Raw genomic sequence first — 25,606 nt, forward strand, 5'->3', positions numbered from 1 at the left:
TCTCTGTGTTGCCTCTACTACTCGTATTTTAAATGTACATTTTTATCTTATATGACCTGTATCAATCTTTCACGATTTTGGAGATAGCACTTGGTTTTAAGTGATGTAGTTAGGCTATCCATGTTTACAGCAAGCTATACTGGAGCAAATAAAAGCAATATGTGGAATTTAAGACGAATTATTTTGCATTTATATTATTATTATTATTATTATTAGCGTTATCGCATACCGATTGGTTTGGTTAATAATTTAGTGTACAAATTATCGCTAAAAAGCAATTGAAAAACTATATTCAGTCTCTGTTTACATACCTCGCGGTAGTTTGTAGGCTGAAACCACTGTAAACGGCAATTTCTTGAAATCTGAGTCTGTTGATTTACAATTGTGCCAGCCGTCAGCATCAGGTACATGTTGGGTTACGATACACAAACCGACCATCGTCAGTTCACTTTTAGGCATCGTGAAATGCTATTAGATATATTCATTATGAGCAGAGGTGCGAAAATACTGAGGTTTTGTGTGTTGCCTGACATATACAACATATATATGGCTAGAAGAGCACATGGCGGCCATGTTTGTTTACTATGTGCGTGACTTGACAGCTGACGGCTACACTGCCATCTAAATAATGGATTTTTGACTGATTGTCGAATAGTATCTGTATTCTACAAAGTTCCACGTGGAACCAAAAGATGGCAGTACAGTATACCATCGTGTATTTTGTCGGCTAAGGGACGGCAGACGAGCGGTGGGCGATAAAATGCCATGTCGGGTCTCCCCCGACATGCGACCGGAACGGGAATATCGTAATGTCGGGCCTCACCCGACAGACGAGTGATAAAGGTTAAGGCCGTCCAATCGGTGTGTGCCACACAGTGGTTCTACGGCATGGACCCTTAATTGAATCGATGTGACCTGTGTCTATGTCATGGACCGACATCTAATCTTCTAAGTTACTTTAAAGTCATTGTGGATGATGACCGCAAGGAAATGATGCTACAATGGCATATGGCCTTAATCTAAGTCACTGAGGTTGATGACCCCCTGACCATCCAAGTTTCTAGGCTGAAGGCTAAACACAATTAAGTTAAATCGGTTGATGACCAAAGTTCCACTTTACTATCCCCAGCACATTTACTGCTCAATCAATCAGAGTTCAATAATTACAACAATAGCAATGCATACACAAACTTTGTGGCAGTACAATCCATTTCCTTCGGATATGTCCCCTTAAACGTTACTTCATATTTTAATATTCCCCCAGAAAAACAATCTAAAATTTCCAGAATGCATCTCCAAGTTATTCGCTTGATTAAAGTTATTTCAAAATGCGGTTTCACTGGATTTAATAATTAAATAAATTTTGAATGATTTGACGAAATGTTAACGAACAACAAATTTTATCTCCGCGGACTCCGGTTTCTTCACAAATTTCTGTGCAGCTGTGATGTGAATTCAATATTGCGATGTTTATCTGGCTGGAAAAGAATTGTTACATAATTCATGTCCAGTTATATATCTTGTCTCGTGATCTCACACTTTTAAAATCTAATCTAGTCCTAACCGTTATTAACACTTGGATATCCTAATAATCGACGTACAAACCAAACAACCCGCCATATAATTACGATGTCATATCTCGTCATTACCATTTATGAATTTTGCACACCCCTCACAGACAAACCATCGCTCTATATTTTGGACAACCCTGAATTTGGTTACTCTGTTCCTTATACTCAAAGTTCGTGATTTCAAATGTTCATTACGTCCCCAATTACAGTATTTCACAATACTCAGATCATTACCGGCTATGAATTTCAACTAAATCCAGCATTTTAACGTTTTCCCTGGCCGAGAATACAGTACAATCTCAATTCCACGCCTGTCCCGTTATCACAGTTGAGGCCTCTCACCCCCTAAGTTCGCTTGGCAGTTACATGAAACACCCGGTTCGTTCTACCTGACTGACTTCTCAAAATGCTCCCTTTAAACTCTGCCGACATAATTAAACAAATACGATATTCTAACCAACAAAATGCACAGATTAAGCTTCAAGATGCCCACACTAATTATACGCGTCGCCAGTTAATACCGCTATGGATTTCTATGAATTTCTTTCCATTCTCAACATTATAAAATATTCCTCGGGCTATCATGTCCCGGCTTCAATGACAGGACTCTAACCTGATTCGCACATCTCATCTCAACTCGTATAAAACATTCCTCGGGCCTCAATGTCCCAGCTTCAATGACAGGTCCAACCTGATTCACAAATCTCATATCAACAAAACTAACCTCTGGTTCCCAACTCCACAATTATCATCGACAAAGAACTGGAATAAAATCCTTACTAGAAATCTCGACGTCTAATATGGCACAATGCATTACTCATGAATAACTTCGCATAAATGAGATCGTATTTAATAACTTGATTTTTATGAACAAAATGACTGAAACATTCTACTAGATCTTTTTATTGCCAGTCAGACACAGTTTAAAATGAGCCTAGAAAAACGTTTCTCTCCGTGACCAAATTCATCACCCTAGGTTCTCACCCGACAGCGCGCTTCCACTCGATTGAAAATGAGTAACCATGGATTATTATTATTAACGTCAAATTGCAGACAGGAAAAATTTACGTCGACTGAACATCTTAATATAGCATCACAAAATATAGGCAGTACACTTCACGCGGATGACGATCCACATTGGACGTGATATCACTTCGAAACCCTATTCAATAACTTTTTACAACATTATACGGCACTTGCAAGACTTCAAAAATTTATCCAAGTGGAAAATAAAACAAATGACTCTTTTAGTCGTACTCTCACATTTACAAAACTTAGTAGGGGTGACCACTGTGTCGTATATCCCCATTCAAATATACTTTTTGAGATCATGAGACAATATAAGAGGTAGTAAGATGGAAAGTCACCTACCTCATGTAGTCATAGGGCTTACCTGCAACCCTGGCATTTTATTTAGCCATTTTTACATTCATGGCTTTACAAACCATTATGTTTCTTCAGGTTTCCTGGAATAAAGCATAAAAAAAAAGAAAATACCCTTCACTTGTTTGCTGAGTGCACACGATGGATTATAATTATTTCCGCACGCGAATTACTTAATCACATTAGAATTTATTCAGTACTTTGACCGTCCTATCTGGTACAGTTATTTCACTCAAGAAAACTATCTCCTCACGGAGTCAAGACCTAGCCACACTGGCTGAAATCTGCAGTTGAACTCAGTCTACTTTCGTTGTTTGATTTCGCAGAGCAGCTCAACAATTTTTCGTCCGCTTTGTATCACAAATGCCGGAGAAGGAGACTTCGTCATGGCGTCCCTTCGTATTTATAGTAGTTACCCCCTCTCTTCGGATATCTCCCTTTGCCGCCAAGAAAATTTCTATAAATTTTCTGACTTACCTAAACTGTAATTTCAAGAGTTTTGAAAGTGACTACATGCTTGCTACATTTCTGGTGGTAGTGTTCATGGACATTTAAAACTTTTACGGGTTCGATTTGTGAGATGATTGACCTCCTTTGATAGGTACTGTATTTTTCTTAACTTGGCTTGGTTCACGCCATGTACACGCGCTTTGAAATAGTTCACAAAAATGACTTGAGATTCTTCCGCTGTTGACACGTGTGGCTGACGTCGCGTACCCCAGAGCGTGGGACCGAAGGTAATCATCCCCTCGTCACGTGTCAAATCCATGCTATCAAGAATCCATCTTTTAAATGATTGTTGATTTATGCATAATGTTCTTAGGGCACAAAGGTCATGGGTTCAGTATTTAGGCAATTACCATTGTGTGTATAATTTTGTGATGTTTTATGTCAACCTATTGAGATGTATGTAGGCAATCTTCATGATAATTGTTACCAGATTCCCTTTGATTTATGTAACCGTATTTCAAAAGTACACAAACACGAATAATAAATAATAATAATAAATGTTGACATAAAATATGAATCAAGAAATAATAAAATGACACAGTGGCGATGAATACACAACAGGGCATGGAAACGTGACTGATAACTTTCCATACGCCAAATTAAATCAAATACAAGGGAACACTTACAGGCCTAAAAATGACAACTAAGGAGAGTGGAAGGTGCGAGGGTCCTATGAGGTCCATGGGAAGGTATGGCATTATGGGGAGAAAAGACTTAGTCATCACCTTGAAACTCATCATATTAACATAATCAAAACCAATATTACAAGAAACAAGATCATGACATAGCAACTGATACTTATGCACAAATGAAGGGTGTTTAAAAGACTTTAACAAAATACAGCTCCACGACACGGAATCAAGACGTACTTAAGTAACTTAGAGAAAATTTGATTTAACCATAGAAGGGTGATGCTACATTACAAAGTATATTTTAAAACGCAAGTAAGTGATAGAACTGAAATTACGGCAACGGGAACCTAGGGCAAACTCGGACACGTTAAATTTAAAACTTTGAAAATGACCTCAAGCAAGAAAATACCGAAATACCAAAGTAATTAAATTGAATCAAACGAAACCAGAAAACATTAAGAATAACATTGAAATAACACTTACCAATAAAAACTGGAGTTCCCAAGGGGAGGCCCCGAGCGCACGCGCTCGTAGGGCGGTTGGATGTAAATGATGCCGAGCACACGCATCATTTTTTCGAAGCCGGCAGAAGCCCGGAAATAGCCCGATCACAGTTAACCAATAAGAAACAAATTCCACTAGGTTCTCTATCTTTTCGCCAATAGGAAATCTAGTTATTCTAATGAATGAAATTGCATGAGCATATATGGTCATTTTAAGATAGGTAGCAACTTCTCGAGATTTCCTATTGTGACACCTATTTCTACAGCAATAACCGCACATGCGGTATAGGATGTTTCACAACTAAAGCACCTTTACATTTTCATCAGATTACAATTTTGACATACAGAATTTAAAAAATTAATTTTCAAATAATTCTTCAAGAAATTCTTCAAGTTAAAACATCCCAGGTGTCTTTTCCTCATGCTTGCTGACATTAAATTATCAATTACATAAAATTTACATTAAAAAAATCACTTCAAAACAATTCTCGTATCTTGGAATGTTCATTTCCAGTTCAATACATCTTGAAGTTACAAACAAAAGTGAAATCCTTCAGACACGTTAAATAGAAAAACTTCAAAATTATATTTCCCATAGTAGTAGTTCTCCGTCTCATCACATATTACAATTTAATTATCTACAAGAATGACTCCAGGTGAGTCGAAACCAGTCTTCGCTTAATAAATTTCAAATATTTTACATTGTGTTGAATGGTGGACCATCCCTCAAACTCTATTATATTACTAATGTCCCATACGATGAAAATCTGGGAGAAGATTGTTGTGAAGAGGCTCCGAGAAGAAACAGCAGTCGGGGATCAACAGTTCAGTTTCATGCCTGGGAGAAGTACCACTGCTGCAGTTTTTGTGCTTTGACAAACCATAGAGAGGCATAGGAAGAAAAATAAAAGGTTACACATGGTCTTTGTAAACTTAGAGAAGGACTATGATAGAGTCCCACGTCAGGAAGTCTGGAGATATTTGAGGACCAGAGCGGTACTGGCAAAAGTTTGTGAGAATTTTCCAGGATATGTACGAAGGAGCTAGAACGGGAATAAGAAGCAGTGTAGGGTTAACCAGTTCAAGTTGCGTTGCATCAGGGGTCTTCACTGAGTCCGTACATATTCAGCCTTGTGGTGGATGTTTTATCTGATGGTGTACGAACTAAAGCATCATGGTGCATGATGTTTGCTGATGATTATATTGTTTTGTGTAGCACCAGTAGGATAGAATTAGAAGAGAGGCTGGAAAGCTTGAGAAAATCCTTGGAAGATAGAGGCCTAAAAATTAATAGAAAGAAAACCGAATACCTGTACCTCGGAGGTGAGGGGAATGGATTGCTAAGAGATGGATTGTACATGCTTAAAAACAGTGAATGATTTCAAGTATTAAGGATCTTTTGTGTCTAAGGATGGCAATCTAAACACGGTGATTAACCACAGAGTGCAGTCCGTCTGGATGAACTGGAAAAAAATGTCTGGCACCCTGTGTGTCGAAAGACTTGGCATAAGGGTGAAAGGAAAAACCTACAAGATAGCAATGAGGCCAGCTATGTTGTATGGTGTAGAGATTTGGGCAACTGGCTCCATGGCTAAATGGTTAGCTTGCTGGCCTTTGATCACAGGGGTCCCGGGTTCGATTTCCGGCAGGGTCGGGAATTTTAGCCCTAATTGGTTAATTTTGTTGACATGGGTGCTGGGTGTATGTGTCGTCTTCATCACCATTTCATCATCGTCACGACGCGCATGTCGCCTTCGGGCGTCAAATCAAGACCTGCATTTGGTGAGCCAAACGACACTAAATGCCATACGCCATTTTTTTATTTTATTTTTTTACTTGGTCAACAACAGAGGCACAATGTAATCAATTAGATGTTGCAGAGATGAAGATGCTAAGAAGGATGAGTGGTATCACTAGAATGGACCGCATCAAAAATGAGAAAGTCAGAGGAACGGTTAAGGTGACAGAAGTATCTAAGAACATACAAGAGGCACATTATGCGAAGGGACGAAAGCTATGTAGGGGGGAGAGTGACTGTGGATGGGACTAGACTACACCAAGGAGATGTACGAGAAGATCTGAAGGAGAAGAAATTAGGGGTAGGATAAGGTGGAAAAGACTTGCCAGTAACATTGACCTTGCTTGAAGCGGGAGGAGGAGAAGAATCTGTTAGTCTGTCTAATAATAATGTCCACTAATCATCAAAAAACATCCCAAAACACTCGTAGTTTCACTAGTTGGGCCACACATACACGTGAAAGGGATTTTTATTGGAATAAAATTAGAATCAAGAGGTGTCCATTGCCTCTCGGGTGAGCATTCACTTTACATCACACGTAATTTGCTGCTATACATAATCGTCATCACCAACACTTCGATTATCACTGGGATCCTTGTCATTACTAATGGAAACGAGAGAGGTCCACCTATTCAATACCATACAATGTTATAAGAAAAATTATAACATTTTATTATACTCGGTACCGGTTTCGATGCTGGTGTGCATCATCATCAGCCAAAAATAAGAAAAATATACATAAACAAAGTTACAATAAACAATGCGTAAAGTACATACAAATTTTACAGAACTGGCAAGACCTGATTAAAAATGGGATCCATAAACATTAACCTATGACTTAAAAAATTTCGAAATGCCTGCAAACGGTAGCTGAGGCCATACGATTATTATTATTATTATTATTATTATTATTATTATTATTACTACTTAAAAAATAGCACCAACTGTCTTAAAACTATGAATATACGTCCTCTTGATAAAAGTCCTCTGAATCTAAAAACATTGAACCATGTGCAAACAAAAGCCAACGTTTCACTATCATAAAAGTCCAAGAGCATAATTTTTAATTTTGTAAGAACATATGTGTAAAATGTTTACTTGCTAAACATTCTCTTATTAGAGTAACCAGTGCAAGAATTAAGAGACAATTTTTCTATTGGTTAAAAATGGCTGTTATTAAAATAACACAACCAGTCAAAAGACGTAGATTCCTATTTTACGTGATAAAGCATATGTCTTCTCTAACATAGCCGCTGTCTTTAAGTATTAGATAACAAGATCTTTTTGATGAAAAATATTGGCGGACGCCGTGTTTCCAGGGTACTGTTCTCGGTTCAAACTAGGATCTGAAGCAAGTAAAAAAGAAAATAATATCAAGAAAGGCTTTTTTTAAAAAATCTTGTCGTAAAAATTTTACATGAATAAGAGATTCACCTCTGGGAGCGTAATTATTATGTGTTATTAGACGTTAGGGAAGACGCTGAGAGCCACAAGACACCGTGACCAATGCACCCGCGTTGGAGGGGAAGGGAGGGGGAAGCAAAACGGGAGGCACTGAGAAGGAGTAAGAGGGGCCCGGAGCCAATGGCAATGAAGGAAGGAGGGAAGAGGGAGGGAAATTATGCAGGGCAATGCGGCGAGAGGGCGTGGCGTGATAATGTTTTTTGTATGTTATGAAAAACTAATTTACTATTGGACGCTTTTCTAAGTCTGAAAAACGCTCTCAAAAAGTCAAACAATGCTCTTGGTTTCTCAGAAATGTCATTAAGATTCAAACCTGCATTAAAGTATTGGTCCAGGTGAATAAAACAGCTCTCAGTGATGTCAAGTAAAGTACTTTTATTAATAACCAGTTTAGATCAGAATATAAAGTTTACCTTAGAATCCGAGAATAATAATCGTTTAAATTTTTTGGACCTAACGGTTAGTCGTTCACCTTCTTCCTTTTCATATAACATCTATAGAAAGCCTACTCAGACTGCTATCACCATCAGGAACGATTCTTCCCATCCTCAGGCCCATAAAAATGCCACATATAATAGTCTGGTTGACAGAGCCTTTAGAGTTCCTATGTCGAAAAAGAATCTGAATAAAGAATTAAATTTAATCCGGGCGATAGCTAGAAACATTGGTTTTAAGAATGCTTTCATTGATAGAATTGTTAACAAGTTTAAGTACCGTCCTAATACCACCCTTTCGAGAGAAAAACTCAAAGTTAATAATTTTTCGACTTTTACCTTTACAAATGAAATACACAGCATCACCAACGTCTTCAAAAAACACAACACTAAGATTTCTTACAGAACTAATAATAGAAGTATTGACATCCTGTATAACTCCACTTCATTAAATAGAAATAATGTTTTTCATAGTTCTGGAGTATACAGATTATGCTGCCATGACTGCAGAAGTTCTTATCTTGGACAGACAGGGCGTAACTTTAAAATTAGATACGCGGAACACATTAATGCCGTTAGGTACAATAAGTTTTCAGCAATGGGCAGCATATGAAACATTTTCAACATAATTTTACTAGCATTGATCAGGATCTCACAGTTTTACAGGTCTCTTAATTCTTGCACTGGTTACTCTAATACTCAGAGAATGTTTAGCAAGTAAACATTTTACACATATGTTCTTACAAAATTAAAAATTATGCTCTTGGACTTCTATGATAGTGAAACATTGGTTTTTGTTCGCACATGGTTCAGTGTTTTTAGATTCAGAGGACTTTTATCAAGAGGACGTATATTCATAGTTTTAAGACAGTCGGTGCAATTTTTTAAGTTTAAGTCATAGGTTAATGTTTATGGATCCCATTTTTAATCAGGTCTTGCCAGTTCTGTAAAATTTGTATGTACTTTATGCATTGTTTATTGTAACTTTGTTTATGTATATTTTTCTTATTTTTGGCTGATGATGCACACTAGCATCGAAACCTGTACCGAGTATAATAAAATGTTATAATTTTTCTTATAACATTGTATGGTATTGAATAGGTGGACCTCTCTCGTTTCCATTAGATTCTCGGTTCAATACGGAATAAACATGAAGTTTTTAAATCCTTGTCAGTACTACTTTCACCCAGTAAGGGTTCGAGAGCTGTATTAGATAAATACAGACAATGTGAGGATGCTGCCATGTTGTTTACACTGATACTAACACAAAGTTGCATTATGGTAGGAGATGCTCACCCTGCTGTTGACAACCAACAGATGGCACGCAGATGTACATCTAAGACGTCGCTAGCCTAGTCTATACAGGTATACATCAAACCACTTCTGGCTTACGTTTTGTAGGTCCGTACATGTACGCGTCGAACTGGCTTGAGCGGTTAAAGAGCTGATTCTTTTGTGTCGTCTTATGAAGGGAACTTAAACTGTATGTTTGTTTATTTCCAGCTCTCTTGGTTAGTGGAGCGTATAAGCTTGCTGATACTGTGAACAAGCCTCCTCCCATTACTGGTGACCAGGCTGTGAAGTTTGCCAATTACTTCCTCAGTCGTCGTTCAGTGCAGACTCCTAAAGGTGCATACAGCTTGTTGGAAGTGTTGCAGACACTTACAAACAATAAGGTAAGTACAAAATGGGGGAAAGATTGGTGTTGTTGAATGACGTGGTTTAATAAGGAGTCTTCAACGCATGGTTTGTTGGCCATTGCATTTTTTAGTGTGGTCTGTTGCATGTTCGGAAAGTTTGAAGACCCCTGGTATATTTCATAAGGTAAGAGAATACATTACAAATCATCACTTGAATACTTAAGTACTAAATATACAAAATAAACAATGCCATCATTTTCATTTCCCCTTGTCTAGCTCCTGCCTGGTCAGTGTGTTGCCTCTCCTTCCACCATTCCTCTTCAGCAATTGTATTCCAGTCCAGTCTTCTTTTCTGTTAGTGTTCTTTAACAGACTCCATCCATCTTGCTCTGGGCCTCCTCTTTCGCTCTAACTTAGCCTCCAACATTTGTTTTGGTATCCTTCCATCCTCATAATATGTCCAAACCATCTCAATTTATTCTTCTCGATCTTATCAGTTTTTCTACCCCTCTGAGCTCAACATTTCTTACTCTGACTCTTCTTGTCTTCCCTCCCATACTCCTCCTCACTGGCCTGAATCTCACTCTCGTTTCTTGCTGTCAAAGTCCAAGTCTCTGAAGCATACATTAATATAGGGGTATAGGACATCTTTACATTTCATAGGAACTTCTCTGTTCCACACCAGGTTCCTTACATTCTGGTAGAATGTATTTCCCATTTGCACTCTTCTGCTTATCTCCTTATCCAACCTTGCATCCTGCATTATTTCTCTTCCTAAATATTTGAAGCTGATGCTGACGATTCCTTCTCTTTCTACTTTTATCATCACCATTATTTTGCTCTTCTCCACACTGATTTTCATGCCGTGTTTCTCAATACAGTGAAACCTCGTTTGTGCGTTCCTCATTAACACTTTTTCCCGCTTAGCACGTCGTAAATTTGTTAATGAAAAATGGTTGGTAATGTCAAATGCATTTGATGTGTAAATCATAAATATTCCTTGCTGATATTTGTTTCAACTTCCAGCTATAAAATACAGACAAAATACTGTAAATTCCAACCAGATAACCTTGCAGTTAATGTAAAACTGATTTAAAAAATGTCTCTGAAGATTAAATTTAATTAATTAAATTTCCTTTATTTTACCTTCTGTATCACATATTACTAACATCTCTGCCTATCCTGCTGTGTAACAACAAACTGCTGAAAAAGTACACAGGGCAGGTTATACAAAGCATATAAAAAACACCCAGTTAAGAGGCTAAAACCTCTGGTTGGATTTGCATTTCTGTGTTGTTGACTCCCCATATCACTATCTCATCTACAAACAACAATCTTATCATATCCCTTTATATGTTGCCTATTTTTCCTTTAGAATTACATTCATAACCATTGTAAATATGAGTGGAGACAATACAATTCCCTGTCTTGGTCCAGGTTTGACGTATACCGTATTTACTCGCGTATTAGACCCCTTTTTTTTCCACTTTTACTGCCAAAATATGCAAAGGGGGGTCCAATATGCGATAACGTCAAATTTCGTGCAGTGAACACATGACTTCTAGGCTATAAATTGTACATGTAAACATTCTACACTATTCTTTAATAAACTTATGAATGTATTCTGCATTTTACTGGCTATTTTCGTTTGAAAATTTATAAATTTAAAGACAGTTAATGGTGAACATGACTTAGGCCTACATATATTTTAAATATAATCAATCACTTTTATTTACCGTATTAAGCAATGTTAACACAAAATAATGAAAAAGAACTTAACGGCCAGTCATTTGTCACTGTCAGTTGTATTTGATAGTTCGGGAAACACGCGAGCATCGTCGTACCTACGTTACCAGCGCTCAGCTGATGCAATTATTATTTATAAGTTTCATATTCCGTATTGATTGGATTCAGTGTAATAGATAAGAAAAATGTTCCACTGATCAATACATTTATTGTGAATGAATTATTGCACTAGTACCGGTTTCGGCCTATCTTGGCCATCATCAGCTAGCACACAAATTTACAGTCATTAGACAAAATTACAAAGATGTTACGTTAGAGCATCCGGATGTTTAATGAAAAATGGAAGTAAAATATATTGCAGTATGTTGCGTTAAAATATATCTGATTAAAAGTGGTGATGGTTATAATAAACTAAAACCTATTGATTGAGCATGGACATGAGTACATAAACACATTAAAATATATATGCCACATCATAAGACACTAAAAAATATAGCACATTAAACACATTTAAACATGGTATATTTTAAAAACGTCTATTAAAATTTGAGTTCATGTTGCATTGCATTCATTCTTCAATCCTGCATTCATTCTTCAATCCTCTTGTAGTTCTTGTGTTGATTAAGTTGTATTAGGTGATCATCGAGAATGTTCTATGGCTGATACACTTTGTATTGGTATGTTGTAAGAACTCTTGTCATTAAAATTTGAAAATTGAGTACTGTGCAATTCAACTGTTGATGTAGTCCAGTAAGATTTATATATATGGCGAGATAGGGTTTAATTTTAGAGCAGTTGGTGGTGACACCTCTCTCGTCTATGCACGTTATATGGTTGTTATCTGTAAAGAAAAACTAATATGAGTATAGTGTATGTATGAAGGAATGCCTGGATGTATGTGTGAAATGAAAAGAGTACTTACTGTTGTTGCTGTGGAGGTTGTGTACCGTTATGTTTGGAGATTTGTTGTGTTCTGCTACGAGTACGTCTGGGGCTCATGTTAGCTGTGTGGAGGGAAGTTGGTGGAGGGGATGGAGGAGTGGCTATTGTGAAGGTAGGGGCGGGGTTAGGTTTGTGATTCGTCGGTTTGTTATGACGTGTGTTTACTAATTTGAGATAGTCATTTTTTATTGCAGGAATTACTTTGTCAAAGATGATACTGGTTTTCTCTGTAATGTCGTTAATGTTATGATTGGGGTTAGCGTATTGATCCAAAGAAATATAGACATCTTCGGTTATGTTGAGCAGTTTAATATCATCATGTCATTATTGATGCCTGTGAAGTTGTGCTTAGATTCTTCTACATGTTGGCCTATTGATGAGAAATGGTTGTGCTTTACTGCATTTATATGTTCATTATAACGGACGGTGTTTCTGCCTGTGCGTCCAATGTAGCTTGTGTCACAGTTGTTACATTTGATGCGGTAGACACCTGATTGGTTGTATTTATTATTACTATTATTATTATTATTATTATTATTATTCTTATTATTATTATTATTGACTGTTTTGTTGTTGTGTATAGTGTTGGTGCTGTTGTGTGTGGTTTTGAATGCTATTTTCAGGTTGTGCTTCGTAAATATATTATAGTATATATATTGGTGTTGTTGAAGGACATAATCTTTTTTCGGTTTGGCTGTTTTGATTAATTTAGTTTTAGGTTGGGATTTTATTTTGTGAATGATTTTGTTGACCATTTCTTTGCTGTATCCATTGTATTTGGCTATGTCGTGGATTAATTTTAATTCATTATTTCGATCTTCTATTGTCATTGGGATATTTTTTTTTTTTTGCTAGTTGTTTTACGTCGCACCGACACAGATAGGTCTTACGGCGACGATGGGACAGGAAATGGCTAGGAGTGGGAAGGAAGCGGCCGTGGCCTTAATTAAGGTACAGCCCCAGCATTTGCCTGGTGTGAAAATGGGAAACCACGGAAAACCATTTTCAGGGGTGCCGACAGTGGGGTTCGAACCTACTATCTCCCGAATACTGGATACTGGCCGCACTTAAGCGACTGCAGCTATCGAGCTCGGTCATTGGGATATTGAAGGCTCTATGTATCATACTATAATAGGCTGTTCTTTTATGTGTGTTAGGATGAACGGAGTCATTTTTTATGGTATTTAAAGTGTGTGTGGGTTTCCTATAGATCTTGTAAGATAAGTGAGTGTCATGCCTGGTTATTGTTAAGTCCAAGTAATTTAAGGTACGGTTATTTTCTGTTTCTTTAGTGAATTTAATTTGGGGGTCTAAATTGTTAAATTTGTCTAGTATAGTATCTGCATCAGTGAATCTATTATCTATAATTACGAAGATATCGTCGACAAATCTACACAAAAAATATATATTATCTATTTTATTAATTGACGTGTGTTCTAGGTAGTCGATATATATTTCTGCTAATATTCCGGAAGCAGGAGATCCCATAGGTAATCCTTGTTGCTGATATATGGTATCATGAAATCTGAAGAAGTTATTGTTTTAGGCGAATTTAAGCAGAATCACGAATTCTTCTATTTCTAAGGTGCTCAAGTTACTATGGTTTTTTAGGTTAGATTCAGTTATTTTGACTGTTTGTTTAATAGGGATGTTAGGGTACATGTTTGTTATATCAAATGAAGTAAGGGTATGATGTTTTTCGATCTTTAGTTCTTTGGTTCTGTTGCAAAAATCTATTGAGTTTTGTATTGTTTTGTTTGCTAAAAATGAATAATGCTTTTTCAAAAATTTCTGAATGAATTGTGATAACTTATAGGTTGGACTGGCTTTATAGTTTATAATCGGTCTCATGGGTACATTTTCTTTGTGTATTTTAGGGTAGGCCCTTGCGGATGGTAATTGGGAGTTCATAGTTATAAGTTTAGCAGATTCTGTTTCGGTGAGAATAAAGTGTGTGTTCTTGAGTAGATTTTTTAAATTCCTTTGTATATTATTGGTTGGATCTCGGCGTTTAATTGAAAAAGTGTTGTCCTGGAAACATTCTTTAGTCTTTGTTATGTATTCATTCTAATCCATAATGACCGTAGTGTTGCCTTTGTCGGCTTTTGTTATTAGTAGATTGTTCTGTTTTATTTTGTTTTTGAGTTTGTTTAGGTTCGATTTATTGGTGGTATTCATGTTTAGGTTATTATCGTGAACATTATTGATATATTGTGGGATCTTTCTACTGATTTCGTGTCTAACTTTAAGAAGCACAACCTAAAAAAAGCATTCAAAACCACACACAACAGCACCAACACTATACACAACACCAAAACAGTCAATAATAATAATAATAATAATAATAATATTAATAATAATAATAATAATAATACCGGGCGAGTTGGCCGTGCGTGTAGAGGCGCGCGGCTGTGAGCTTGCATCCGGGAGATAGTAGGTTCGAATCCCACTATCGGCAGCCCTGAAAATGGTTTTCCGTGGTTTCCCATTTTCACACCAGGCAAATGCTGGGGCTGTACCTTAATTAAGGCCACGGCCGCTTCCTTCCCACTCCTAGGCCTTTCCTATCCCATCGTCGCCATAAGACCTATCTGTGTCGGTGCGACGTAAATTCCCTAGCAAAAAAAATAAAAATAAAAAAATATAATAATAATAATAATAATAATAATAATAAACGCAACCAATCAGGTGTCTACCGCATCAAATGTAACAACTGTGACACAAGCTACATTGGATGTACAGGCAGAAACACCGTCCGTTATAATGAACATATAAATGCAGTAAAGCACAACCATTTCTCATCAATAGGCCAACATGTAGAAGAATCTAAGCACAACTTCACAGGCATCAATAATGACATGATGATATTAAACTGCTCAACATAACCGAAGATTTCCATATTTCTTTGGATCAATACGCTAACCCCAATCATAACATTAACGACATTACAGAGAAAACCAGTATCATCTTTGACAAAGTAATTCCTGCAATAAAAAATGACTATCTCAAATTAGTAAACACACGTCATAACAAACCGACGAATCACAAACCTAACCCCGCCCCTACCTTCACAATAGCCACTCCTCCATCCCCTCCACCAACATCCCTCCACACAGCTAACATGAGCCCCAGACGTACTCGTAGCAGAACACAACAAATCTCCAAACATAACGGTACACAACCTCCACAGCAATAACAGTAAGTACTCTTTTCATTTCACACATACATCCAGGCATTCCTTCATACATACGCTATACTCACATTAGTTTTTCTTTACAGATAACAACCATATAACGTGCATAGACGAGAGAGGTGTCACCACCAACTGCTCTAAAATTAAACCCTATCTCGCCATATATATAAATCTTACTGGACTACATCAACAGTTGAACTGCACAGTACTCAATTTTCAAATTTTAATGACAAGAGTTCTTATAACATACCAATACAAAGTATATCAGCCATAGAACATTCTCGATGATCACCTAATACAACTTAATCAACACAAGAACTACAAGAGGATTGAAGAATGAATGCAACGCAACATGAACTCAAATTTGAATAGACGTTTTTAAATATACCATGTTTTAATGTGTTTAATGTGCTATATTTTTTAGTGTCTTATGATGTGGCATATATTTTAATGCGTTTATGTACTCATGTCCATGCTCAATCAATAGGTTTTAGTTTATTATAACTATCGCCACTTTTAATCAGAGATATTTTAACGCAACATACTGCAATATATTTTACTTCCATTTTTCATTAGATATCCGGATGCTCTAACGTAACATCTTTGTAATTTTGTCTAATGACTGTAAATTTGTGTGCTAGCTGATGATGGCCAAGATAGGCCGAAACCGGTACTAGTGCAATAATTCATTCACAATAAATGTATTGATTGGTGGAACATTTTTCTTGTCTATTAAATACAGCTGATGCAATACGACTGCGGCGCACAGCCCGCATAAAATGTAATACTGTAATCCAAAAGATAATTGTTCATGAGGTAAAATGTGTGTGTTTGAGTCATCAGTCCATAGACTGGTTTGATGCAGCTTCCATGCCACCCTATCCTGTGCTAACCTTTTCATTTCTACGTAACTATTGCATCCTACATCTGCTCTAATCTGTTTGTCATATTCATACCTTGGTCTACCCCTACCGTTCTTGCCACCTACACTTCCTTCAAAAACCAACTGAACAAGTCCTGGGTGTCTTAAGATGTGTCCTATCATTCTATCTCTTCTTCTCGTCAAATTTAGCCAAATCGATCTCCTCTCACCAAGTCGATTCAGTATCTCTTCATTCGTGATTCGATCTATCCATCTCACCTTCAGCATTCTTCTGTAACACCACATTTCAAAAGCTTCTATTCTCTTTCTTTCTGAGCTAGTTATCGTCCATGTTTCACTTCCATACAATGCCACGCTCCACACAAAAGTCTTCAAAAACATCTTTCTAATTCCGATATCAATGTTTGAAGTGAGCAAATTTCTTTTCTTAAGAAAGCTCTTCCTTGCTTGTGCTAGTCTGCATTTTATGTCCTCCTTACTTCTGCCATACTGCCTTACTTCTGGCTACGATGGGGTAGGAAAGGCCTAGGAGTTGGAAGGAAGCGGCCGTGGCCTTAATAAAGGTGCAGCCCCAGTATTTGCCTGGTGTGAAAATGGGGAACCATGGAAAACCATCTTCAGGGCTGCCAGCAGTGGGGCTCGAACCCACGATCTCATGGATGCAAGCTCACAGCCGCGTGCCTCTACGTGCACGGCCAACTCGCCCGGTAAATTATTGTTACTATAGTGCAAAGTTTTTGCACTTTCTACTCATCATTGTATCTAGTTAACACATTGCGGACCGGTGACGAGAAAACTCGTGTTTGCCTGGCCGAGCGTTGCGGACCGGTCCCGAGTTATCTCGTGTTAGCAGCAGACTGAAGTTTAGTACTATCTTCTGAGATATGCCCGAACTATTTGGCGGTCAAGGGTGATAGAACTCTGTTATGTATGGTTCTACACAGTCGATAGTCGCATTTCTTTTCGATTTTTCTTCATATCGTAGCTATTCTTTGCATTTCCTGACAACATGTTTACGAAGTTTAAAGAGCCATGCAGTGTGCAAGATGGCGGCGCCCACCGATCGCACGTGTTTAGACAGGGATGAAATTATTCGTGAATTGTGTGCTGATACAGGCTCCAAATGTCCAAGTGACACTGAATATTTAGAGTTCGATGATGAAATATCTTCTAACGGAAATGTTTCAAGTGATGACGAGGATATAGCCTTATCTTCAAGATGTGGAAATCACGTGGTGCAAAACGAGTTTGATAATCGTGTTACAGGTGTAAATATTCTAAATATTGTAAATAATGTAGTGTTTCCTGACATCTGGGTTATGGATAACAATGAACCTGAGCTAGAAGATTTTGAAGGTGATCCAGGTATAGAGGTATGGCCTAATGAATCTGCAAACATAGGACAAGTAACAGGACTTATGTTTGGTGAGGATTTCTTTCAGTATGTAGCTGAGCAGACAAACTTATACTATGAGCAGAATTCACATTCTCATAACGTATCCCCCTAAAACACTAAAGTGGACAAATGTCACTAGCAGGAAAATTAAACAATTTTTTGCTTTGTGTATATTGATGGGGCAGGTGAAAAAATCCTGTCTGAAGGATTACTGGTCAACCGATCCCCTAACAGAAACCTCCATATTTCTGAAAACAATGAGCTGAAATAGATTTCAACAAATACTTACCTACCTGCATTTCAATGATAATAGTCAGACAACAGATGTGAGCAATAGAATACAGAAAGTTCAGCCTCTGTTAGATTACTTTTTACCCAAGTTTCAGTCTGTTTACAAACCGAAGCAGCAGCTGTCATTAGATGAAGGGATGATCCCATTGCGTGGATGGTTGAAGTTCAGGACATATAATCCAGGGAAATTAGTAAAATATGGTATTTTAGTTCGAATGGTATGCGAGAGTGAAACAGGATACATCTGTAACTTAGAGATTTATACAGGGAAAGGAAAAAAACTTGAACAGACAATATTATCTGTCATGAAGCCTTATCTTGGTATGTGGCACCACATTTATCAAGATAACTACTATAATAGTGTGACTACTGCCGAAAATCTCCTCCAACATACACGGGTTTGTGGAACCATTAGAGAAAATCGTGGTTTGCCATGTGAGCTGAAAGACTATTCTAGGCTTCTACAAAAGGGGGAAATGACTTTTATGCGCAAAGACGAAATTTTGCTTGTTGTTTGGAAGGATAAGCGAGTTGTTAGAATGATTACGATTCATGATGCATCTATGCGGTCAACATGCAAGCTAGATAGGAAGACAGGGACCATTATATTCAAGGCCATTTGCATCCTTTTTTATAACCGATTTATGAAGGGAGTAGATCGGGCAAACCAATACCTGTCATATTTTACACTTCTTCTAAGACAGTAAAACGGAATAAGAGGGTAGCATTCTATTTAGTGAATTGTGCTTTATTCAGTGCTTTTAGGCTGTTCTGTTTCCTAAATCCTCCAAGAAAATTGAGCTACAAGCAGTTTCTGATGGGAGTTCCTAGGGAATGGTTGGCTGAAACTGTAGCACCCATGGATCCCCAAACTTCCTCGCCTTCTGGCTCTATGAAGAGCCCCCAATCAGGACCCCCAAGCAGACTATCTGGACAAATAAGGGATCATATCCTTGAGAAAATTCCAGCAACTTTGGCGAAGAAAAACCCAACTAGAGTGTGTCGTGTGTGTTCGAGCAAGGGTAAGCGCAGTGAAACAAGATATATGTGCAAACAATGTTCTGTGAGAAATTCACGAAATATACACTTACTAACAACACCCGGCACTAAAATGACAGTACAAGAATAAAAGAGAGTGAGGAAATAACAAATTACGATACTTACAGTTAAGGGAGGTTATGGTGTACAAAGGAAACACTCCACTGATCTGAGACTCAAGTAACTTTCTTGCCACGTGTATTTCCCGGAATAAACGAGACATGGTACACACAGAACTGGATACACTAACCAACACACAAATATCAATAAAACTACAGCTACAATAAACTATTAAACGCATAAAAAACTATACGTTATTGCACTAACCTATGCTGTGAACTACACTATCCTAGAGAGATGAAGACTAGAAGTAATATAACAATTTAAAAAACACAAATTACTGATGAAAATGTTCAAGATCGCAAACCGTATTGGTAGGCAAAAAGTCTATTTACAAGCTATAATGTTCAGGTTATAGCAATCCTAACCACTGCTTTCATCTGAACCATCGTCTGTGTCGTCATCTTCCCCGCTGCCGGCGTTACCATCCTACGTGACGTCGTCTTCACTCCCATCGAGAGCATTTGAGATCCCGTTTTTTTTGAAACTTTTCACAATAGTTTCGTTCTTGATAAGGGTCCACGCAGTGAGAACCCATTCACATATGGTTTCTAGAGATGGTCTCTGTATTCTCCCAGTTGGTGTGAATGTATGTGTAGCAGAAGCCATCCATTCCGAATAAAGCCTTTTCATGTGACCCTTAAATGGCTTGTTAATGGACACATCTAGAGGCTGGAGTATTGATGTTAGTCCTCCAGGGATGATTGCGAGATCCGTCTTTAGGGATTTCAGTTCGTCCTTAATGGCATCTAACAAATGACACCTAAAGCTATCTAACACAATTAAGGCTTTCTGCTGCAGTAGTGCTCCAGGACGACTCGTCCACACTGTTTTCAGCCAGTCTTGAACCAGGTCTGCTGTCATCCAATCTTTCTCATGTACTCGAACATGAATACCGCTCGGAAATTTTCCCTTTGGTAGAGTCTTCAGTTTAAATATTATGTATGGAGGAAGCTTTCCTACCATCGGCAGTTACGCAAAGCATGACTGTACATCTCATTTTCTCAGCACCACTTGTATGCATTATGACACTAGAAACACCTTTTTCATGAATAGTAGTGTTTCGGGGCATGTCGAAATAGATCGGAGTTTGATCTGCGTTGCCAATCTGAGAAAGCAAGTACTTGTTTAATTTCCTTTGCTGAATGATGTAATGATGAAAAGCGATGACTTTATCTGTATAATCGTGAGGTAGTCTCTGGCAAATAGTTGTTTGTCTTCTCAAACTCAGACCATTTCTCCTCATGAAACGTGTAGGCCAACCCCTGCTGGCTTTGAACTGTTGCCGACTGAGATTCAATGTTCTTGCCACTTCAAGTGCTTTAAGCTGTATCATATCATAAGTTACAGCAAAACCATCATTTCTCAACTCTGTTATATATTCTAGCACTTTGATATCGATCTCGGGATATTTGCCCGTTTTGGTCCCACGAAAAGTTCGCAAACTTTTATTTGCTGCTTCCAGTTTCTCTTTTTGCTTGCGCCAATATCTGATCATGTTTGGTTGCACATTAAATGTCCTGGCCGCTGACTTCACCCCTTATTTTTCCGCAAAATTCACAGCGTTTAGTTTGAAAGCTGCGGTGAAACTACATTTCTTATGTTTCGTACTATTTACCTCCATGATTTGAAGCAAAACTCGCTTAACAACAGGCAACTTAACTAGACACACACTACTATCAAAAGAAAGTTGTTAATAGTACGTTTTCACGCCGTTATTGTACCGATACCACTACCTTCGTGATGTAAGCAAGCTGTACTACTGTAGGCGTCCGTGCGTGCTCACTTCTGTCTAGGCAATGACGTGCAGCCATAATCGGCTGTACCCGGACCTGCTCGGGTAATCTCGGCATATAGCCCGTCCCACCAAGCATTTCAGTGCAGTGCAGCCAGCAGCACTCACAATGGCCAGTAGCATGAATACGAACAGCTGTTACTTTTTAGAATTAGGTACCGGTAATCAGTTTAATAGCCACAGAATCTCTTATGATAGTGTAATTCATATATTTCAGTTATTCCTATGTTGGTCTCGTTGTTCTCTAGACACGAGTGAGAGAGTACATTCTATTTCACTTGATAGTTCACCTCGTGGGTTACTTGGAAATTTGAAAAGCACTGTTGTTATTAACTTAAATAAGAAATTGAACTCGGGGCCCCGGGAACGGCAGCTAATAGAGCTAAAGCTACAGAGATAGACATCTCTTAACTGTAAGACAGACGTATCACACAACTTTGGTGTGGGCTTAAATCGGGCGGGTCGGATGGACAAACTTGAGCTCTCTCAGTGTAGAAAGCTGCGGTGAGTGGAGAGTTTCACTTCTCCCTCTCTTCCTGCAGGGAGGCCAACCAGCCGGCAATGGAACCAACAGTAACAAAGTTCGTCATATTGACATATATAAGGTTAAGAATTCAAAGCATATTTTCATAAACCCCCATTTGTGTCACAAGTACTGATTATATCAGCTTTTACGGGACATTTTAAGTCTCAATTCATTCACTGATGGCCGATTGCGAGTCTACGGAGGAATACTCGCCACCGTATTTTCTGACATGTTGGCAATTTTCCAAGACACAGAGACACGTACTGTGATAGTCTGTAGTTGGAAAGTTGAGAATAAAAAAGTAGTAGGCCTATTTCTCCGTTTACGCTAATCCACCTACGAACTCGGACAGTATTCTGTGATGCTTGTACCGTACTGCTGTAGTGGCTGTCGCAGATAAAGCTGTCAGCTCCGATTGTGCCGATCTGGCACAAGGCAGCTGAGGGCTGAAAAAATGTGCGCAAACTTGTACACACATTTGTACAACGTCATCAGAGCTGCAGTATGGCTTGTAGTACCCACTACGAAGTGGAATCGTTTGTTGTTGGTCTCAGCTGAATTTCATTACGGGGTCTAATATGCGAGATTTATTTTTTTCCATTCTCTTGGTCTCAAAAAGCCGGGGTGGTATAATAGGTGAGGGGGTCTAATACACGAGTAAATACGGTACCTGTATAGACCAGGCTAGCGACGTCTTAGATGTACATTTGTGTGCAATCTGTTGGTTGTCAACACACATGACTACCGCAGGTCATAAATTTACCAACATAGAACAAGACCTGATCATCATAAAAAAATTTAAAAAGGGCAACTTAATGAATACATATGAAGATCTATACATTCATCTGGACCAACTTATAAAGAAAACTGAGAACATTAATGAGGCTATAGAATATAAGAACCCATTATATGATACAATTTTGGTATATTTGAAAATGCTTGAAAAAGATCACAAGAAAAGAATTGGAATCTATCCACCTCCAGATAGCCCTATGACGTATTCCTCCTCCTTTGAAGCTGAAGATAACAACAAGGAAGTTCGTGACACACCAATATCCCCCGCTCCTCCACCTCCTCAAGTACGTGAACAAGAGAGAATGCATCATCACTACTACACCAGACACAAGACCATAAAAAATGACAGGAGATACTGTTCCAGAGGAAAGCAGGTTTAAAAAGAATTGACAACTAGGAATTAGTAATATTTCATTGATCAAACAAACGGAGTACTCCTATGTGACCCTCTAAGCCCTCTTCTATTTAATGTCGCTACTGCAGATGTAGTACATTTCTTACATCCTCTGAAAGTTAAAGTCGTTCTATATCCTGATGATATGGTTTTGACTGTAGGATGCAGTAGTTGCGTAGAAATGAAAAGGTTAGCACAGGATAGGGTGGCATGGAGGGCTGCATCAATCCCGTCTATGGACTGATCACTCAAACAACATGGTCTTGACCTCAAAATCAAACGAGGATCTCCAGGAAAACTTTAATCAATTAGCAATATGGGCCCAAAACAATGATCTTGAAGTAAACCTTAAGAAAACAATGACAATGATCTTTAGAAAGGACGGAAGAACAGCCAAGGATGACATTCTTTATCCCAGAGATGACCCATTGATTCAAAAGGACGGAAGAACAGCCAAGGATGACATTCTTTGTCCCAGAGATGAGCCATTGATTCAAACCTGTCACTTCAAATACCTAGGAATTACTCTTCAGACGCAAGGGAAAATATTCACACGTCATGTGAAAGATAAGGTAGTATGTGCTGTCAGATCAATGAATGACATTAGTCACCTCAGGGAGATGTCTGCAATCGGCAATGAGACTCTTTAAAGCGAAAATTACACCTATCACAATGTATGGGTTGGATATAATATGGAATAATTTAAGCAAAAGTAATCTGAGAGAGAGAAAGTGAAAGCTATATTTTTAAGGAAACTGCTTTGCCTATCGAAATACACCCCTTCGAGGTTGACATATGAACTACCAGGAAAATTTTTCTTTATCGAAGAACTTCAACTGGATCACCAACTAACATCCACAAGACAGTACAGCAAGCTACTACAAGACCTACTAGCAATAAAGGAGATGATCCCAATTGATTTCTACTCCACAACGGCCATGACGTCAACAGAATGGAAGGGCACTGCCTACGAACTGAGACACACAGTGACCCGTTTTGCGGTGCACGGTTTTCACCATAGGATTTGTGAAACAGAGGTGTTCCATGTGCCCAAACCACAGTGCATTTGTAAATTATGTAAAAAGACATGTGATAGATATCATGCTATTGTGTGTTCTAAGAGGTTGACCATTTCAAGCACATCTTTAGATGTTCTTCCCAGCCAGAAGAATTTTCATCAGTTGATGAGATGGTCCCAAGGCCGATCAAAGCTGAAACAATGTATGAAGAGTAAACCCTAAAAATGGGGCTTCAAAATTTGGGTCTTAACCAGTTCCTCAGGATTCATCCATAGCTTTGAGATCTATCAAGGAAAAGTGCAAAATGGTGAAGGTCATTCTGAATTTGGAGCAGTTGGTGATGTTCTTAGGCTGTGTGTGAAGACGTGAAGTTCAAAAGCCATAAGCTTTTGTTAATCTGTTTACGTTGATTAATCTTCTCTAGAAACTTCTTGAAAATGGCATTTATGCTTCCAGGACTGTCAGAGCTAACAGGCTTTGTGGTGCTGATTTCAAGCTGCGGTCTGTGAAAACCATGAAGAAGGAACCGAGGGGGTTGTATTCTGTTACGTCGTAGCCCAACATCACAATAACCTGCTGGCATGATAATTCATTTTTACACGTAGCATCTACATTTGCTGGAGCAGAACCTGTAGGTGTTGCTAAGAGATGTTGTCAAAAACTGTGCGCAATCATTGAAATTCCATGACCAATTTCCATCAGCATTTACACTTTCCACATGGGTGGCGTACATCTAATGGACTCGCTTGTAGGTCTTTATTGGCACACCATAAGGCACAAAATGGAGTACTTCAGAGTATTCCATTATCTACTGAATGCAACCATTGTAAACTGCTGGATCCTCTGGAGAATGAAACCAGATTATGAGAAGCTGGATCTGTTAGAATTCAAGTCCTCAGTAACTAATTCTCTCATTTACGTGGGAAGCAATCATCAACCCATGAAAGGAAGACCCGCTTCACAGACGCCACCAGCAACCAAAAAATGGTTGAAAGTGAAGGCTACCAATAAGCTGAGAAAGGAGAGAAAGTTGTTCAAGGAAAACCAGGTATGTCTGCCTTCACTACCAATATGCCTTTTGTCCACAGTGTTTTGAGGAATTCCATAGCAGGAAATAACAAAAACAGCCACTCCTTAATGCAAAATTAGTTTGGTAAAATGTGCGTGTAAAACTGACATCCAGCGCACAGTATCTCCCAAGAAAATTATTCCTCAGTTCATTTGTGTTGTGGTGTGTGTGGACTCCCTTAATGCACATAGGCCTTATGAGGTCCATGGAATTTTCAAGGAATATGAACTATTATTTCTTTTTCTTTAGCGTGATTGTATTTTGTAACTTTCCAATGAATAAAAAATAAAGACAAAATATTTTTTTCACTTCAAACTGAAAATGCGTGCAAGAGAGGGTTAATTGAATATCTTCTTCTTCTTCATCATCATCCATTCCCTTTTCCAGATTCTTTCTTACTCGATATTTCTACCATTGCTCTTCTTGTACTTTATTGCTATCGACTCCTTCATTTGCAGTGCAGT

The 25,606-nt window shown here is 38.2% G+C and overlaps 1 protein-coding gene across 1 annotated transcript in view; it reads left to right on the forward strand.

The window, feature by feature from the left end:
• The window catches only part of OstDelta (oligosaccharide transferase delta subunit), a 427,988-nt gene that overhangs the window by 184,462 nt on the left and 217,920 nt on the right, over positions 1–25,606 (forward strand). Inside the window, exon 6 of the mRNA XM_067152997.2 lies at positions 9,799–9,971. Within this exon, the coding sequence (XP_067009098.1) occupies positions 9,799–9,971 (173 nt within the window). The remainder of the gene's footprint in view (positions 1–9,798; positions 9,972–25,606) is intronic.

This window comes from Anabrus simplex, chromosome 8, assembly GCF_040414725.1.
Source record: "Anabrus simplex isolate iqAnaSimp1 chromosome 8, ASM4041472v1, whole genome shotgun sequence".
Lineage (NCBI taxonomy): Eukaryota > Metazoa > Arthropoda > Insecta > Orthoptera > Tettigoniidae > Anabrus > Anabrus simplex.